This window comes from Littorina saxatilis, linkage group LG10, assembly GCF_037325665.1.
Source record: "Littorina saxatilis isolate snail1 linkage group LG10, US_GU_Lsax_2.0, whole genome shotgun sequence".
Lineage (NCBI taxonomy): Eukaryota > Metazoa > Mollusca > Gastropoda > Littorinimorpha > Littorinidae > Littorina > Littorina saxatilis.
Window position 1 is genome coordinate 877,501 of NC_090254.1, and position 20,000 is coordinate 897,500.

Below are 20,000 nucleotides of genomic sequence, written 5' to 3' on the forward strand. Positions count from 1 at the left end.
CACCCTTTATCCTCGTTTCATTTCAAATCGAGGTGACACATTCCCGTTGCTGTGAAAATGACTTTAAAAAACCGAAATAAAGGGATACTTGAGAAGAACCACATTCAAGAGAGCAAAATAAAAGAACAAGTCACAAACACCCCTGAGAAGAAGAGATTTCACGGAATGAAGAGAGCGAAACAAGGGGCAAGCACCGGCTCTAAAGAACAGACATAAGGGGAGACAACTACACCCCATGGACAGTGGACAGGGGAGATAAACATCCCGCACGGACAGGGACCAAGAGAGCCGGGGTCAGTGAGGCAAGAGAACGAGTGATCTCCCCTGCCTTAAAACAGACAGCGGGGACAGGTCGGGCGCCAGATAAAAAGCCACTTCCGGTGCTTCCCATCAAAGCGCGATCACTCTCCCCAGCCATGGGGGCAAGTCCAGTCAAGCGAGCGCTGTGTAAATCACACGACATCCACCGTACGGAACCACCACGCAAACCACCACGGGGACAATTTGCTCGCCCAAATTCAGCTGAACAAGAAAACGCGCTCCAACAAACGAGCGCGCGACATAAAAAGTGAAGAGATTTGCGGGCAGGAGAGTTAGCAATTGAAAGTTGAGGCTTTGACTGACGACATAAAAAGTGATGTGATTGGCGGGCAGGAGAGTTAGCAATTGAAAGTTGAGGCTTTGACTGACGACATAAAAAGTGATGTGATTGGCGGGCAGGAGAGTTAGCAATTGAAAGTTGAGGCTTTGACTGAAGGGGGGAAACCAGGACCAGGAGAATGCAAGGAATGGGCCGACTGGGACTCTCTGTATCGCGTTTATCGCAGGTCCATTCTCTTACTTCAGACATGTGAAGTTCCCCGCACGCAAATTGTTACAAGTTCTCACTTTATGTGCTATTCTCTCACATCACTTTATGTGCTATTCTCTCACATCACTGTATGTGCTATTCTCTCACATCACTGTATGTGCTATTCTCTCACATCACTGTATGTGCTAGTCTCTCACATCACTTTATGTGCTATTCTCTCACATCACTTTATGTGCTAGTCTCTCACATCACTGTATGTGCTATTCTCTCACATCACTGTATGTGCTATTCTCTCACATCACTTTATGTGCTATTCTCTCACATCACTTTATGTGCTATTCTCTCACATCACTGTATGTGCTATTCTCTCACATCACTTTATGTGCTATTCTCTCACATCACTTTATGTGCTATTCTCTCACATCACTTTATGTGCTATTCTCTCACATCACTTTATGTGCTATTCTCTCACATCACTTTATGTGCTATTCTCTCACATCACTGTATGTGCTATTCTCTCACATCACTTTATGTGCTATTCTCTCACATCACTTTATGTGCTATTCTCTCACATCACTGTATGTGCTATTCTCTCACATCAGACTTGTGGAGTTTGTAGCATGCACCTACGGGGGTTTCATTGCGACGTTTCTCACCTTTAGCCGAGTTGCACATTTTGTATGATTATTTTCTTACAGCACAATTGAACCATTTGTTTTCTTTCAGCACAATCCGACACGATGTTTTCTTTCAGCACAATCCGACACGATTTTTTCTCACAGCACAACTGTACCATACCTTTTCTAACGGCACAATTGGACAAGAACTTTTATAACGGCACAATTGGACAAGAATGTTTCTAATGGCACAATTGGACAAGAACTTTTCTAACGGCACAATTGGACAAGAACTTTTCTAACGGCACAATTGGACAAGAACTTTTCTAACGGCACAATTGGACAAGAACTTTTCTAAGGGCACAATTGGACAAGAACTTTTCTAACGGCACAATTGGACAAGAACTTTTCTAACGGCACAATTGGACAAGAATGTTTCTAATGGCACAATTGGACAAGAACTTTTATAACGGCACAATTGGACAAGAACTTTTCTAACGGCACAATTGGACAAGAACTTTTCTAACGGCACAATTGGACAAGAACTTTTCTAACGGCACAATTGGACAAGAACTTTTCTAACGGCACAATTGGACAAGAACTTTTCTAACGGCACAATTGGACAAGAACTTTTCTAACGGCACAATTGGACAAGAACTTTTATAACGGCACAATTGGACAAGAATGTTTCTAATGGCACAATTGGACAAGAACTTTTATAACGGCACAATTGGACAAGAACTTTTCTAACGGCACAATTGGACAAGAACTTTTCTAAGGGCACAATTGGACAAGAACTTTTATAACGGCACAATTGGACAAGAACTTTTCTAACGGCACAATTGGACAAGAACTTTTCTAAGGGCACAATTGGACAAGAACTTTTCTAACGGCACAATTGGACCACAATAAGTATTTGTATTGCGGCACAATTGGACCGTACTGTTTCTTACAGTACCATTGAACCATATTTTCTCTTATGGTACACTTGAAACATTATTTTTCGTACAGCACAATCGTAAACTCCGATTTGTATAATGTATGAAGCAAATCAGGGTCATAGCGAGCGGTCACTGCATACCACACACATCGGAGTCAGTTCTTTGCTGCCATTGCTGGTTTTAACTGGTCGATCGCCTGTTATTGCTGGTTTTAACTGGTCGATCGCCTGTTATTGCTGGTTTTAACTGGTCGATCGCCTGTTATTGCTGGTTTTAACTGGTCGATCGCCTGTCATTGCTGGTTTTAACTGGTCGATCGCCTGTTATTGCTGGTTTTTTACTGGTCGATCGCCTGTTATTGCTGGTTTTAACTGGTCGATCGCCTGTTATTGCTGGTTTTAACTGGTCGATCGCCTGTTATTGCTGGTTTTAACTGGTCGATCGCCTGTTATTGCTGGTTTTAACTGGTCGATCGCCTGTTATTGCTGGTTTTAACTGGTCGATCGCCTGTTATTGCTGGTTTTAACTGGTCGATCGCCTGTTATTGCTGGTTTTAACTGGTCGATCGCCTGTCATTGCTGGTTTTAACTGGTCGATCGCCTGTTATTGCTGGTTTTAACACTGGTCGATCGCCTGTTATTGCTGGTTTTAACTGGTCGATCGCCTGTTATTGCTGGTTTTAACTGGTCGATCGCCTGTTATTGCTGGTTTTAACTGGTCGATCGCCTGTTATTGCTGGTTTTAACTGGTCGATCGCCTGTTATTGCTGGTTTTAACTGGTCGATCGCCTGTTATGGCTGGTTTTAACTGGTCGATCGCCTGTTATTGCTGGTTTTAACTGGTCGATCGCCTGTCATTGCTGGTTTTAACTGGTCGATCGCCTGTTATTGCTGGTTTTAACTGGTCGATCGCCTGTTATTGCTGGTTTTAACTGGTCGATCGCCTGTTATTGCTGGTTTTAACTGGTCGATCGCCTGTTATTGCTAGTTTTAACTGGTCGATCGCCTGTTATTGCTGGTTTTAACTGGTCGATCGCCTGTTATTGCTGGTTTTAACTGGTCGATCGCCTGTTATGGCTGGTTTTAACTGGTCGATCGCCTGTTATTGCTGGTTTTAACTGGTCGATCGCCTGTCATTGCTGGTTTTAACTGGTCGATCGCCTGTTATTGCTGGTTTTAACACTGGTCGATCGCCTGTTATTGCTGGTTTTAACTGGTCGATCGCCTGTTATTGCTGGTTTTTACTGGTCGATCGCCTGTTATTGCTGGTTTTAACTGGTCGATCGCCTGTTATTGCTGGTTTTAACTGGTCGATCGCCTGTTATTGCTGGTTGTAACTGGTCGATCGCCTGTTATTGCTGGTTTTAACTGGTCGATCGACTGTTATTGCTGGTTTTAACTGGTCGATTGCCTGTTATTGCTGGTTTTAACTGGTCGATCGACTGTTATTGCTGGTTTTAACTGGTCGATCGACTGTTATTGCTGGTTTTAACTGGTCGATCGCCTGTTATTGCTGGTTTTAACTGGTCGATCGACTGTTATTGCTGGTTTTAACTGGTCGATCGCCTGTCATTGCTGGTTTTAACTGGTCGATCGCCTGTTATTGCTGGTTTTAACTGGTCGATCGCCTGTTATTGCTGGTTTTAACTGGTCGATCGACTGTTATTGCTGGTTTTAACTGGTCGATTGCCTGTTATTGCTGGTTTTAACTGGTCGATCGACTGTTATTGCTGGTTTTAACTGGTCGATCGACTGTTATTGCTGGTTTTAACTGGTCGATCGCCTGTTATTGCTGGTTTTAACTGGTCGATCGACTGTTATTGCTGGTTTTAACTGGTCGATCGCCTGTTATTGCTGGTTTTAACTGGTCGATCGCCTGTTATTGCTGGTTTTAACTGGTCGATCGCCTGTTATTGCTGGTTTTAACTGGTCGATCGCCTGTTATTGCTGGTTTTAACTGGTCGATCGCCTGTTATTGCTGGTTTTAACTGGTCGATCGCCTGTTATTGCTGGTTTTAACTGGTCGATCGCCTGTTATTATTTGTCTCACTAAAGCGGATCGCAACCTTCCAACAACGCTTGAAAATGTCAACAGAGTTATTTCCGGAAAAGGTCTATTGGTATGAGAGTTAGACACATTGCGAGAGACATTCCTCTACTGGGAGCGACAGTAACGTCCTGTTCACCACTAAGCTGGTTTATATTGTTTCATAGTTGTCATTTTCGACAAAGTCGACACCACTTGCAACCAACACAAAATCAAAAATAGAAATCCTTGGAAAGACGTCTGTGCGAATTCTGTGATCACGTGGTGACATAAAGGTTATGTGACGTAACAAACACAGAAAACACCGAAGAGTTGTTTACCCCAGTCACGTCGGTGTGGATGATGTGAACACGCCAAGACATGAAGTGCATGTAACGGTACACACACATAATACACAGAACAGTTATTCACCACAGTGTAAATGTGAATAATGTGATCACGTCGAGACATGAAGTGCATGTAACTGTACAAACACAGAGTACACAGAACAGGTATTCACCACAGTGTAAATGTGAGTAATGTGATCACGTCGAGACATGAAGTGCATGTAACTGTACAAACACAGAGTACACAGAACAGTTATTCACCATAGTGTAAATGTGAGTAATGTGATCACGTCGAGACATGAAGTGCATATGTAACTGTACAAACACAGAGTACACAGAACAGTTATTCACCACAGTGTAAATGTGAATAATGTGATCACGCCGAGACATGAAGTGCATGTAACTGTACAAACACAGAGTACACAGAACAGTTATTCACCACAGTGTAAATGTGAGTAATGTGATCACGTCGAGACATGAAGTGCATGTAACTGTACAAACACAGAGTACACAGAACAGTTATTCACCACAGTGTAAATGTGAATAATGTGATCACGTCGAGACATGAAGTGCATGTAACGGTACACACACAGAGTACACAGAACAGCTATTAACACGTGTCAGTGTGAGTAATGTGATCACGTGATGACATAAAGGGCACGTGACAAATACAGACTATACAGGAAAGCTACTCACCACAAAATCCAGTCAGGGGTTGTCTCCAGCCAGTCAGGGGTTGTCTCCAGCCAGTCAGGGGTTGTCTCCAGCCGGCACGGTTCCTTCCCTGTCGTCTGCTTGGCACCGGAATCCACGTGCTGACTGTTCGCAGTCTGCAACACACATTACAGTCCATCGTATCACGTGACTGTCACATGCTACACACAACCAACACACATTATAGTCCATCGTATCACGTGACTGTCACATGCTACACGCAACCAACACACATTACAGTCCATCGTATCACGTGACTGTCACATGCTACACGCAACCAACACACATTACAGTCCACTGTATCACGTGACTGTCACATGCTACACACAACCAACACACATTACAGTCCATCGTATCACGTGACTGTCACATGCTACACACAACCAACACACATTACAGTCCATCGTATCACGTGACTGCCACCTGATACACACACACGTGACTAGCTGTCACAGGCTTTCCACGACCAATTCACAGTAAGGTACACTATATCACGTGACTGTCACATGATACACACAACCAACACACATTGCATCATCATTTCATGTGACTAGCTGTCATAGGCTTTCCACGACTAATTCACAGTAAGGTACACAATACCACGTGACTGCCACATGCTACACACAACCAAAACACAATACGCTCCACCATGTCACATGTTTGGCTTTCACATGCTACACACAACCAAAACACAATACGCTCCACCATGTCACGTGTTTGGCTGTCACATGCTCTTCAGTATCAACACACAATGCAGCACACTATATCACGTGATTGGCTGTCACATTGTCCATCATATCACGTGACTGGTTGTCACTTGCTAAACACAACATACAGACGCATTCAATTAAGACACTGCGTATCTCTACAGCAAGTGCAGCTGTGTTACGCTTACATTGCTCAGCCCTTCTCTAGCAACCCGTGAAGAAGAGCTGGTTTTCCTTCTTGTTCTTTTATGAAATTGCCCAGTATTTCTTGACTAGATTAAATAATCTTCGAGCCTTAACATTTACATTGGATTTTAATGTGTCCCTTCGAATTGTGTCAGCGTCTACTGTAGAACTGTGAAAGAAGGAGGATTCTGTACGAGACGACATTGTCTGTAATAATAATCATGAAACCAAACAGTGATAGTTGGGCTGTGCGTACTGATGAAGGCTGTCAGTTCTATCCAGACAGTTGAAGAAGGTAACGAGTGGGAGGTCGATGTCTTCACACAGACATAGCGACGAACAGCGACACGAGTTCCATTCCCGTCCGGGGAGATTTTCGTTCAAATGCTCATGGTTTCCTGTGTCTTCTTTGTGTTTGTCTTAATGGTAACACTTTGTGTTTGTCTTAATGGTAACACTTTGTGTTTGTCTTAATGGTAACACTTTGTGTTTGTCTTCATGGTAACACTTTGTGTTTGTCTTCATGGTAACACTTTGTGTTTGTCTTAATGGTAACACTTTGTGTTTGTCTTAATGGTAACACTTTGTGTTTGTCTTAATGGTAACACTTTGTGTTTTTCTTAATGGTAACACTTTGTGTTTGTCTTAATGGTAACACTTTGTGTTTGTCTTAATGGTAACACTTTGTGTTTGTCTTAATGGTAACACTTTGTTTCCCAGATCTTCGTGTGTAAGTGGGTAGGTATTGAGTTGTGTGTGGGCGGGAGTTGCTCTATCATACATCTGTGTGTGCTAATGGGTAGGGATTTGTTGATGGCTCAGTGAGAGGCAAAGTCAAGTATTCCTGCTGTACATCTATACATATTTCATGTATATATATGCCGAACACACAACGAGACATCTTTCGGGGTATTACCAACCTGACTCTAAACTACACACACGAAGAGAACGTTTAAGTTTCATGAAGATCGGTCTAGTAGTTTTCTCAGCTTAGAATTGCTCTGTTCACACACACACAGCTCTGTACACACACACACACACACACCCACACACACCACACACACACACACACCGTGGCACACACACATCACACACATCACACACACCACACACACACACACACACACACACACACACACACACACACACCACCGCCCTCTTGTCCATTCCTGCTTTATTTGAAGAGAAAAAAAATATTGTCCAAACTTGACTAAATGTAAAAAGAGATATATAAAAAAGAAAAAGATGTTCTCGCTTGAAGACATGGCTGCCAGAGGGCACTGTGGTTCTCTGTGCCTGATGTGTCTGTGCTTGCTTGGTTAGCCCCAGTCCAGGCTGAAAGAGCCCCGCCTGACGACACTGGCCCCCGCCTGACGACACTGGCCCCCGCCTGACGACACTGGCTCACGCTCCTTCCCTGCCCCTACTTCCCCCAAGACAACCCTCGCCAGAAAGCCTCGCAAAAACGGGACACAAACCACCATGCTTTAAATGGAAATGTTCCATTAGAAAAAAGAGGTTTCAGTTTGCATGACCGAGTCTCTGCATGCAGCACGCCGTCATACCAGGCAGGCTCGGTGTACATGGGCGCAGAGAGAGGTACCTCCTATAACAGAGAGAGAGAGAGAGAGAGAGAGAGAGAGAGAGAGAGAGAGAGAGAGAGAGAGAGAGAGAGAGAGAGAGAGAGAGAGAGAGAGAGAGAGAGAGAGAGAGAGAGAGAGGGATACGACAAAGAAGAAGAAGAAGTAGAAGAAGAAGAAGAAGAAAAAGAAGAAGAAGAAGAAGAAGAAGAATAACAACAACAGCAACAACAACAACAACAACACCAACAACAACTACAACAACTACAACAACCACAACAACAACAACAGCAACAAAAACAACAACAGCAACAGCAATTACCACAACAACAAAAACAACAACAACAACAACAACAACAACAACAACAACAACAACAACAACAACAACAACAGCAACAGCAACAACAATACAAAACGCAAGGACGCTGTTGTTGGCTGTGAGTCTTACTGTCGTGTTTTTCCTTTCGCCACTCTCAGTCGCAAAGGAGACACAACGAGTTGTGTAGGTTCTGTAGATTTATTAAACAGCTGGAACAACGGTGACAATATCTCTCAGCACAGTGTAAGAAAGAACAAGTGCAAGACTGGTAAAGAACAACAATCCGTGTGCGCAGCCCTACTTATATAGTTAATGGACATACGAGAATATTCGGGAAACATCGAAACTAATCTGGTTAGATCTACACAGTTCCGTCTGTCCGATGAGCGTCTACGCTTACGTCATGAGTGACTGCGCACTAAATCAAAGTAAGTTCCATAATGTTCTTTATCCTTCCATTCGATTCCAGTGGTATCTAGCGATCTCCACAACACTTACAGTGCTGGATACAGTGTGATCTCCACAACACTTACAGTGCTGGATACAGTGTGATCGATTCCAGTGGTATCTAGCGATCTCCACAACACTTACAGTGCTGGATACAGTGTGATCTCCACAACACTTACAGTGCTGGATACAGTGTGATCTCCACAACACTTACAGTGCTGGATACAGTGTGATCTCCACAACACTTACAGTGCTGGATACAGTGTGATTTCCACAACACTTACAGTGCTGGATACAGTGTGATCTCCACAACACTTACAGTGCTGGATACAGTGTGATCTCCACAACACTTACAGTGCTGGATACAGTGTGATCTCCACAACACTTACAGTGCTGGATACAGTGTGATCTCCACAACACTTACAGTGCTGGATACAGTGTGATCTCCACAACACTTACAGTGCTGGATACAGTGTGATCTCCACAACACTTACAGTGCTGGATACAGTGTGATCTCCACAACACTTACAGTGCTGGATACAGTGCTGGATACAGTGTGATCTCCACAACACTTACAGTGCTGGATACAGTGCTGGATACAGTGTGATCTCCACAACACTTACAGTGCTGGATACAGTGCTGGATACAGTGCTGGATACAGTGCTGGATACAGTGCTGGATACAGTGCTGGATACAGTGTGATCGAATTATCTTGTGAATGGCTCATTCTCAGATTACTGTCCCAAAGGTTCGCACGTCACAACACAGAAAACCACTCCTGGCGCATAATGTCAATGTGTTGTCACTGTCAATGTGTTGTCACTGTCAATGTGTTGTCACTGTCAATGTGTTGTCACTGTCAATGTGTTGTCACTGTCAATGTGTTGTCACTGTCAATGTGTTGTCACTGTCAATGTGTTGTCACTGTCAATGTGTTGTCACTGTTTTGCAGGGACGCGTTGTGTGTTCATGTACACATGGCCGCTACACTAACACAGCTTCTGTTGGAAATTTATCGCATTGTATTTCGGTAACTGCATCGTGAATCTCAGAAGTGGGCGTGGTGTCATGTATTTTGTGCCTCGACCGACACAAATGGAATGTTTTTTTTTTTTTTTTTTTTTTTTTCGACCTCAGTTGCATGCAAAGCTGCTTCAACCCATCTTTTTTGCCTCTTTCGTCTTTTTTTTTGTTTCTTATTGGGCGGTGAGCATATCCTTCTTCATTGGTCTTTTTTTTGTTCAATGAAATTTTAATTTTGTTTTCTTTTACATTACAGGTTACATTTCCATTAGATTACTTTTTAATTCAACAACAATTTAACTAATGTCTGCGTGTATGTGCGTGTGTGTGTGTGTGTGTGTGTGTGTGTGTGTGTGTGTGTGTGTGTGCGTGTGTGTGTGTGTGCGTGTGTGTGTGTGTGTGTGTGTTGTTGTTGTTGTTCCCATAATTCTGTTATATAATACATATTCAGCGGAACAATACATAACAGGTTAATTAATCCAACGCTCGATAGACAAAGGCGAGAATTTACAAATTACCAATTACAGTACTAGTTTTCAGCACAGCATCATACAGCGCATATATAAATAACTTTACATTAACAGCACAATACTACTAGTTATCTATATTCTTATACACAGTTCAATTTTACTAGAAATTTCGAACTCGAGCTTGGTTCTGAAATAAGATCTTCATGTTAGTTTTTGGATTTCCGTACTTAAACTGGCTTATGCACATTTTCGATATCAATATAAGGTGATTAATTATGAAGGTTTTCTCTCTGGGGATATCACGTGTGAAATACCCAAAAAGAGCCTCTTCGCAGCTTAACTTTATATTTTTGCCTGTACATTTAAATATGTACCCTTGACATTCCTGCCATATGGGTTGCACTGCTCTACACTGCCAAAAAAAGTGCTCGATGAAGTCGGTTTCGTTACAATACTGACACAGATTTGTTTGACGAATTCCCATCTTATGTAGCAAAATATTGGTGGGATATATATTGTGTAAAATTTTCCAATGCAATAGACGAAGACGGGTTTCTGTCGAGCATTCGTTAGCTAATTTCCAGTGTTTATCTTCTAATGTAATATTTAATTTGTTCGACCAAAATCCAGCTGAGCTTGGCTCCTTTATCTCATAATTTAACATCTTTAGGCGAATTTGGCGTGGAGATAATTGTATAAATGGCATATGATCAGAACGGGCCTGACCCGTATCACGCAATAATAGAGCTTTAATGGCAGTCTGTATTGCATTATATTCAAATAGGCGAGACTGTTTATATCCAGTTCGTTCACATATTTCCTCAAAAGAGCACATGTCGTTATCGTTAAAAACATCTTTAACAACGCATATTTTAGCCTTTATCCAGTCACTCATGTATAGCGTTTGCTTCCTGTACCTTATATTTGTATTATTCCATAAGGTTTGATTGCGTACACTTATCTGCTGTTCATTACTGCTTATTTCTTTGATCTTGTGTTTATTGTTTAGCCAGGTGATAAAAGCTTGTTTCCAGAAATATTGCTTTATGGCACCTAGTCCTTTAAAATTTTCTGCACTCACATTTGAGCGCAGACAGCATAAGCGTTCGCCCAGATTTAAAAAGGATGCTAATGGAATCTGTTGCCACTTTGCGTTACTTCCGTCCAGCAGCCTCATAATCCATGAAATTAGAAATGATGTTTGTACATCTTTGACATTAATCATTTTCAGACCTCCAAGATTTGTCTCTTGGCACATTACTTTTCTATTAACTTTTTCATAAGCTCTTTTGTTTGAATATTTTTTCTTCCAGATAAATCGGAATAGAGATGAATTTAGCTTATTGAGGAAGTTTTCTGTGGCACATAGAGATTGCAGTGCGTAAGTAAACTGTGACAACATTAATGTTTTGACTATACAAATTTTCCCCATTATACTTATGGAATGGAATGGAATGTTTTTAATGTAATTACAAAATCCCACACATTTTCCAAAAAATACCCGAACGCAGTTTCAACCTGTCATGACCGTAGAATCATACATGCTTTCAACAGCATTGATAGTCGGTAATTGAATGCGTGGCTTGCACTTTGATTTTCGTGTCTTCCGAAGCGTAACGATGTCCTAATGTCCCCCACATGTCTAATGTTAACCCCCATTCAACAAAAACTGTAAAGTGTCTGTTTAATTCTTTGTCATGTATAGTTTCAACATCCTAGTCTGTTACATACCAAATTGTCAACGATCTGCTGAGAGCTTCATTTGGCAAGGTCCATGTCACGCTGTGACCCACCTCCTACAGACTGAGGGTCGTATGGAACAACAACAAAAAGAACGAATGCACATGGAAGAAGAAGAAGAAGAAGAAGAAGAAGAAGAAGAGAGAGAGAGATCGTCAATAAGATCAGCATCCAGCTGAGAGCCACATAAACCAGCCCCACTCGTCCAATCTCAACCTGCCCGTCAGTCTCACCTCGAGGTTCGCAAGCTGTCTTAACAAACTGCGCGAGCTAAGACAAAGGGAAATAATGATTACAAGTCTGGAGCAGCAACTGGCAGCCAATCAAATATTCATGGCAGCAAGGGGAGAGAATTGGAGACCCCTGCAGTGGGGTCGGGACAACTCTGACACGAGCACGACGGTTTTACTGCAGCCCGGGGCAACTCTCAACTTTCTGACAAAATTCACTTAGACAACTACTGTTCCCTTCCAGTTCAACTTTCTGACGAAATTAACTTTGACAACCATAATTCCGTTCCACTTTTCTGTCGGCTGAGAATTATTCGGTGTGGCATCCTAATGCTACGTAAGATTTGTTGTCTATATACTTTACTTATCATCTATCTGACTTTAGTTCATGCATCTACACTCCATCCGCCCTTCCGGATCCCCGTCTCTCTCTCTCTCTCTCTCTCTCTCTCTCTCTCTCTCTCTCTCTCTCTCTCTCTCTCTCTCTCTCTCTCTCTCTCTCTCTCTCTCTCTCTCTCTCTCTCTCTCTCTCTCTCTAATAAACTTGTTAAAAAAAGTCGACCATCATAAAGTTTTGGGAGTGACCATTGATAACAACCTGTCTTGGTCACACCACATCGAACAATTAACTGTCTAAACAAGTGTCCAAGAAGGTTTATCTATTATCTAGAATCAAGCACTTTCTGATTTGGAAGCCAGGACATTATTCTGTAATGCTCATATTCAGTCTGCTATTGATTACGCGTCTACCTTGTGGGACTCGGTAAGTGATAATTCATTCAAACCACTTATTAGATTACACAAACAAGCGCTTAAAGTAGTCTTATTAAAGAAAACAACCCTATCTAAGTTCGACTACATGAACTTAGGCATTCTTCCTCTGAAGGCAAGGCTAAGTTATAATAAAAGTACCCTTGTGCATACAATTATTCATGGATGTGTACCTCAAACCATATTTTCCAAATTCACGTTAAAAAATTCACGCCAATTGATGAGACTGAACATGCTTCTGCCTAGGATTGACCTATTCAAATCTAGTTTAGTCTATTCAGGTAGCAGTCTCTGGAACACTCTTCGTCAATCCTACAGCAAACTAGCAGCACAAACGTTTTTAAGACCAGATATACGTCTTATCTCATGAAGTCTAAATTAACATCTGTTGTCGCTAGAAAGGTTGTTAAAACCAACAACCGGTGCTTTCTAACAATGTATTATTATCTTTATATACATATACATTATATATGTCAATGGGCATGGCATTTACAGCTTTGTTGCGTCAGTGCAATCTACTCTATAATTCTTAACTCCTGTCAAATGAACTTACATTTTTCATTTAAGCAAAGTATTGTATGTAAATTGATGATATGTTCTTACTTTCATTTTATTATAATCATGTAGCAGTGGTTTTCTTATTGTTCTTGTTCTCTCTCTCTCTCTCTCTCTCTCTCTCTCTCTCTCTCTCTCTCTCTCTCTCTCTCTCTCTCTCTCTCTCTCTCTCTCTCTCTCTCTCTCTCTCTCTCTCTCTCTCTCTCTCTCTCTCTCTCTCTCTCTCTCTCTTTCTCTCTCTCTCTTTTTCTCTCTCGCTGTGTCTCTCTCTCTCTTTCTCTCTCTCTGTCTGTCTGTCTCTCTCTCTATGTGTGTGTGTGTGTGTCTCTCTCTCTCTCTCTCTCTCTCTCTCTCTCTCTCTCTCGCTGTCACGGGTCATTAAGAAGGAATTAAAGAGGGTCAAAAGGAAGCTGCCTGCACAGCGATGCTAGAGATGTGGAGGTTGCCACGTGACAACAACTAAAAGCCGTATCCATCACAATCAACAGATTTCAAGGCGCTTAACTCGCTGTTCGTGGCGTGTCGGTAATGCATTTTCCCCGCGGGGTGTTGTCCCCTTGCCGCCATTGCTTCTCTCCCCTGTTCAGCTCAATAGCGTCTATTGGCCGCAATTCACTCGAAACACAGTCTCTGCCGCTCCCAACAGGCTAAACAACCGTCTATTGGCCGCGATTGGCTGGAAACAATCTCTCTACCTCTGAAAACAAGCTCAACAACCGTCTATTGGCCGCGATTCACTGGAAACAATCTTCGTGCAGCTCGTAACGAGCGTCTATTGACCGTGATGCAACGGAACGAATGAAACACGAGTTGTGCGGTGGGATACGGGGGCGGGGGGGGGGGGGGGGGGGTAACGGCGCCAGATCTAACGATGATGAGCCGCTCTCTCTGCGTTAAATGTATTACTCTGTAAACAATAAAAGCACATGATGTGGTTGTGTGTGTGTGTGTGTGTGTGTGTGTGGGTGGATGTATGTGTGTGTGTGTTTGTGTGTGTGTGTGTGTGTGGTATGGGTGTATGAGTGTGTGTGTGTATGTGTGTGTGTGTATGTGTGTGTGTGTGTGTGGGTGTATGAGTGTGTGTGTTTGTGTATGTGGCCGAGTGGTAACGCACTTGCGCTCGGAAGCGAGAGGTTGCGAGTTCGACCCTGGGTCAGGGCGTTAGCAATTTTCTCCCCCCTTTACTAACCTAGGTGGTGGGTTCAAGTGCTAGTCTTTCGGATGAGACGAAAAACCGAGGTCCCTTCGTGTACACTACATTGGGGTGTGCACGTTAAAGATCCCACGATTGACAAAAGGGTATTTCCTGGCAAAATTGTATAGGCATAGATACAAATGTCCACCAAAATACCCGTGTGAATTGGAATAATAGGCCGTGAAAAGTAGGATATGCGCCGAAATGGCTGCGATCTGCTGGCCGATGTGAATGCGTGATGTATTGTGTAAAAGAAATCCATCTCACACGGCATAAATAAATCCCTGCGCCTTGAATATGTGCGCGATATAAATTGCATAAAATAAAACTAAAAAAAATAAAAAAAATAAATCCCTGCGCTTAGAACTGTACCTACGGAATACGCGCGATATAAGCCTCATATTGATTTATTGATTGATTGTGTGTGTGTGGGTGTGGGTGTATGAGTGTGTGTGTGAATGTGTTTATGTGTGTGTGTGTGTGTGTGTGTGTGTGTGTGTGTGTGTATGTGTGTGTGTGTGTGTGAGTGTGTGTGTGTGTGTGTGCGAGCGTGCGTACGAGCGTGCTTGTGGGCGTGCGTGCGAGCGTGCGTGCTTGCGTGCGTATGTACGCGCATGTGTACATGTGTTTAGAGTATTGTGCCTTTTTTTAAAATGGAAGACTTCGTGGTGTGTGTGTGTGTGTGACGAGAGAGGTACAGAACGGCTGAGTTGAGAGGGACCGGGACGGTACCAGACATACCATCATTATTGCCCTCACCCCGGGTCACTGTGGACTGTAGGCCCTCATCACCCCGGGTCACTGTGGACTGTAAGCCCTCATCACCCCGGGTCACTGTGGACTGTAGGCCCTCATCACCCCGGGTCACTGTGGACTGTAGGCCCTCATCACGCCGGGTCACTGTGGACTGTAGGCCCTCATCACCCCGGGTCACTGTGGACTGTAGGCCCTCATCACCCCGGGTCACTGTGGACTGTAGGCCCTCATCACCCCGGGTCACTGTGGACTGTAGGCCCTCATCACCCCGGGTCACTGTGGACTGTAGGCCCTCATCACGCCCTCACTGTGGACTGTAGGCCCTCATCACCCCGGGTCACTGTGGACTGTAGGCCCTCATCACCCCGGGTCACTGTGGACTGTAGGCCCTCACCCCGGGTCACTGTGGACTGTAGGCCCTCATCACGCCCTCACTGTGGACTGTAGGCCCTCATCACGCCCTCACTGTGGACTGTAGGCCCTCACCCCGGGTCACTGTGGACTGTAGGCCCTCACCCCGGGTCACTGTGGACTGTAGGCCCTCATCACGCCCTCACTGTGGACTGTAGGCCCTCATCACGCCCTCACTGTGGACTGTAGGCCCTCATCACCCCGGGTCACTGTGGACTGTAGGCCCTCATCACCCCGGGTCACTGTGGACTGTAGGCCCTCATCACGCCCTCACTGTGGACTGTAGGCCCTCATCACCCCGGGTCACTGTGGACTGTAGGCCCTCATCACGCCCTCACTGTGGACTGTAGGCCCTCATCACCCCGGGTCACTGTGGACTGTAGGCCCTCATCACCCCGGGTCACTGTGGACTGTAGGCCCTCATCACCCCGGGTCACTGTGGACTGTAGGCCCTCATCACGCCCTCACTGTGGACTGTAGGCCCTCATCACCCCGGGTCACTGTGGACTGTAGGCCCTCATCACCCCGGGTCACTGTGGACTGTAGGCCCTCATCACCCCGGGTCACTGTGGACTGTAGGCCCTCACCCCGGGTCACTGTGGACTGTAGGCCCTCATCACGCCCTCACTGTGGACTGTAGGCCCTCATCACGCCCTCACTGTGGACTGTAGGCCCTCATCACGCCCGGGTCACTGTGGACTGTAGGCCCTCATCACCCCGGGTCACTGTGGACTGTAGGCCCTCATCACCCCGGGTCACTGTGGACTGTAGGCCCTCATCACCCCGGGTCACTGTGGACTGTAGGCCCTCATCACCCCGGGTCACTGTGGACTGTAGGCCCTCATCACCCCGGGTCACTGTGGACTGTAGGCCCTCATCACCCCGGGTCACTGTGGACTGTAGGCCCTCATCACCCCGGGTCACTGTGGACTGTAGGCCCTCATCACGCTCTCACTGTGGACTGTAGGCCCTCATCACCCCGGGTCACTGTGGACTGTAGGCCCTCATCACGCTCTCACTGTGGACTGTAGGCCCTCATCACCCCGGGTCACTGTGGACTGTAGGCCCTCATCACGCTCTCACTGTGGACTGTAGGCCCTCATCACCCCGGGTCACTGTGGACTGTAGGCCCTCACCCCGGGTCACTGTGGACTGTAGGCCCTCATCACCCCGGGTCACTGTGGACTGTAGGCCCTCATCACCCCGGGTCACTGTGGACTGTAGGCCCTCATCACCCCGGGTCACTGTGGACTGTAGGCCCTCATCACCCCGGGTCACTGTGGACTGTAGGCCCTCATCACCCCGGGTCACTGTGGACTGTAGGCCCTCATCACGCCCTCACTGTGGACTGTAGGCCCTCATCACGCCCTCACTGTGGACTGTAAGCCCTCATCACCCCGGGTCACTGTGGACTGTAGGCCCTCATCACGCCGGGTCACTGTGGACTGTAGGCCTTCATCACCCCGGGTCACTGTGGACTGTAGGCCCTCATCACGCCGGGTCACTGTGGACTGTAGGCCCTCATCACCCCGGGTCACTGTGGACTGTAGGCCCTCATCACGCCGGGTCACTGTGGACTGTAGGCCCTCATCACCCCGGGTCACTGTGGACTGTAGGCCCTCATCACGCTCTCACTGTGGACTGTAGGCCCTCATCACGCCCTCACTGTGGACTGTAGGCCCTCACCCCGGGTCACTGTGGACTGTAGGCCCTCACCCCGGGTCACTGTGGACTGTAGGCCCTCATCACCCCGGGTCACTGTGGACTGTAGGCCCTCATCACCCCGGGTCACTGTGGACTGTAGGCCCTCATCACCCCGGGTCACTGTGGACTGTAGGCCCTCATCACCCCGGGTCACTGTGGACTGTAGGCCCTCATCACGCCCTCACTGTGGACTGTAGGCCCTCACCCCGGGTCACTGTGGACTGTAGGCCCTCATCACGCCCTCACTGTGGACTGTAGGCCCTCATCACGCCCTCACTGTGGACTGTAGGCCCTCACCCCGGGTCACTGTGGACTGTAGGCCCTCACCCCGGGTCACTGTGGACTGTAGGCCCTCATCACGCCCTCACTGTGGACTGTAGGCCCTCATCACGCCCTCACTGTGGACTGTAGGCCCTCATCACCCCGGGTCACTGTGGACTGTAGGCCCTCATCACCCCGGGTCACTGTGGACTGTAGGCCCTCATCACGCCCTCACTGTGGACTGTAGGCCCTCATCACCCCGGGTCACTGTGGACTGTAGGCCCTCATCACGCCCTCACTGTGGACTGTAGGCCCTCATCACCCCGGGTCACTGTGGACTGTAGGCCCTCATCACCCCGGGTCACTGTGGACTGTAGGCCCTCATCACCCCGGGTCACTGTGGACTGTAGGCCCTCATCACGCCCTCACTGTGGACTGTAGGCCCTCATCACCCCGGGTCACTGTGGACTGTAGGCCCTCATCACCCCGGGTCACTGTGGACTGTAGGCCCTCATCACCCCGGGTCACTGTGGACTGTAGGCCCTCACCCCGGGTCACTGTGGACTGTAGGCCCTCATCACGCCCTCACTGTGGACTGTAGGCCCTCATCACGCCCTCACTGTGGACTGTAGGCCCTCATCACGCCGGGTCACTGTGGACTGTAGGCCCTCATCACCCCGGGTCACTGTGGACTGTAGGCCCTCATCACCCCGGGTCACTGTGGACTGTAAGCCCTCACCCCGGGTCACTGTGGACTGTAGGCCCTCATCACGCCCTCACTGTGGACTGTAGGCCCTCATCACGCCCTCACTGTGGACTGTAGGCCCTCATCACGCCGGGTCACTGTGGACTGTAGGCCCTCATCACCCCGGGTCACTGTGGACTGTAGGCCCTCATCACGCCCTCACTGTGGACTGTAGGCCCTCATCACCCCGGGTCACTGTGGACTGTAGGCCCTCACCCCGGGTCACTGTGGACTGTAGGCCCTCATCACCCCGGGTCACTGTGGACTGTAAGGCCCTCACCCCGGGTCACTGTGGACTGTAGGCCCTCATCACCCCGGGTCACTGTGGACTGTAGGCCCTCACCCCGGGTCACTGTGGACTGTAGGCCCTCATCACGCCCTCACTGTGGACTGTAGGCCCTCATCACGCCCTCACTGTGGACTGTAGGCCCTCATCACCCCGGGTCACTGTGGACTGTAAGCCCTCATCACCCCGGGTCACTGTGGACTGTAGGCCCTCATCACCCCGGGTCACTGTGGACTGTAGGCCCTCATCACCCCGGGTCACTGTGGACTGTAGGCCCTCATCACCCCGGGTCACTGTGGACTGTAGGCCCTCATCACGCCGGGTCACTGTGGACTGTAGGCCCTCATCACCCCGGGTCACTGTGGACTGTAGGCCCTCATCACCCCGGGTCACTGTGGACTGTAAGCCCTCATCACCCCGGGTCACTGTGGACTGTAAGCCCTCATCACCCCGGGTCACTGTGGACTGTAGGCCCTCATCACCCCGGGTCACTGTGGACTGTAAGCCCTCATCACCCCGGGTCACTGTGGACTGTAGGCCCTCATCACCCCGGGTCACTGTGGACTGTAAGCCCTCATCACCCCGGGTCACTGTGGACTGTAGGCCCTCATCACGCCGGGTCACTGTGGACTGTAGGCCCTCATCACCCCGGGTCACTGTGGACTGTAGGCCCTCATCACCCCGGGTCACTGTGGACTGTAGGCCCTCATCACCCCGGGTCACTGTGGACTGTAGGCCCTCATCACGCCCTCACTGTGGACTGTAGGCCCTCATCACGCCCTCACTGTGGACTGTAGGCCCTCATCACCCCGGGTCACTGTGGACTGTAGGCCCTCATCACCCCGGGTCACTGTGGACTGTAGGCCCTCATCACCCCGGGTCACTGTGGACTGTAGGCCCTCACCCCGGGTCACTGTGGACTGTAGGCCCTCATCACGCCCTCACTGTGGACTGTAGGCCCTCATCACGCCCTCACTGTGGACTGTAGGCCCTCATCACGCCCTCACTGTGGACTGTAGGCCCTCATCACGCCCTCACTGTGGACTGTAGGCCCTCATCACGCCCTCACTGTGGACTGTAGGCCCTCATCACGCCCCAAATACACTAAGCGTGCTCCGGCTTGGGGGTTAACAGTGTCACACGTGCATGAAATTGACTG

General features: G+C 47.3%; 2 protein-coding genes across 2 annotated transcripts in view; one reads left to right on the forward strand and one right to left on the reverse strand.

The window, feature by feature from the left end:
- LOC138977924 (uncharacterized) overlaps nucleotides 1–20,000 on the reverse strand; it is a 188,131-nt gene that overhangs the window by 107,907 nt on the left and 60,224 nt on the right. Inside the window, exon 2 of the mRNA XM_070350525.1 lies at nucleotides 5,438–5,571. The gene's annotated coding sequence lies outside the window, so the exon portion shown is untranslated. The remainder of the gene's footprint in view (nucleotides 1–5,437; nucleotides 5,572–20,000) is intronic.
- The window catches only part of LOC138979095 (uncharacterized), a 12,589-nt gene continuing 6,505 nt past the window's right edge, over nucleotides 13,917–20,000 (forward strand). Inside the window, exons 1-8 of the mRNA XM_070351906.1 lie at nucleotides 13,917–13,924; nucleotides 15,460–15,719; nucleotides 16,004–16,096; nucleotides 16,517–16,777; nucleotides 17,200–17,457; nucleotides 17,930–18,022; nucleotides 18,412–18,537; nucleotides 18,952–19,572. Coding sequence (XP_070208007.1) covers nucleotides 13,917–13,924; nucleotides 15,460–15,719; nucleotides 16,004–16,096; nucleotides 16,517–16,777; nucleotides 17,200–17,457; nucleotides 17,930–18,022; nucleotides 18,412–18,537; nucleotides 18,952–19,572 — 1,720 coding nt within the window. The remainder of the gene's footprint in view (nucleotides 13,925–15,459; nucleotides 15,720–16,003; nucleotides 16,097–16,516; nucleotides 16,778–17,199; nucleotides 17,458–17,929; nucleotides 18,023–18,411; nucleotides 18,538–18,951; nucleotides 19,573–20,000) is intronic.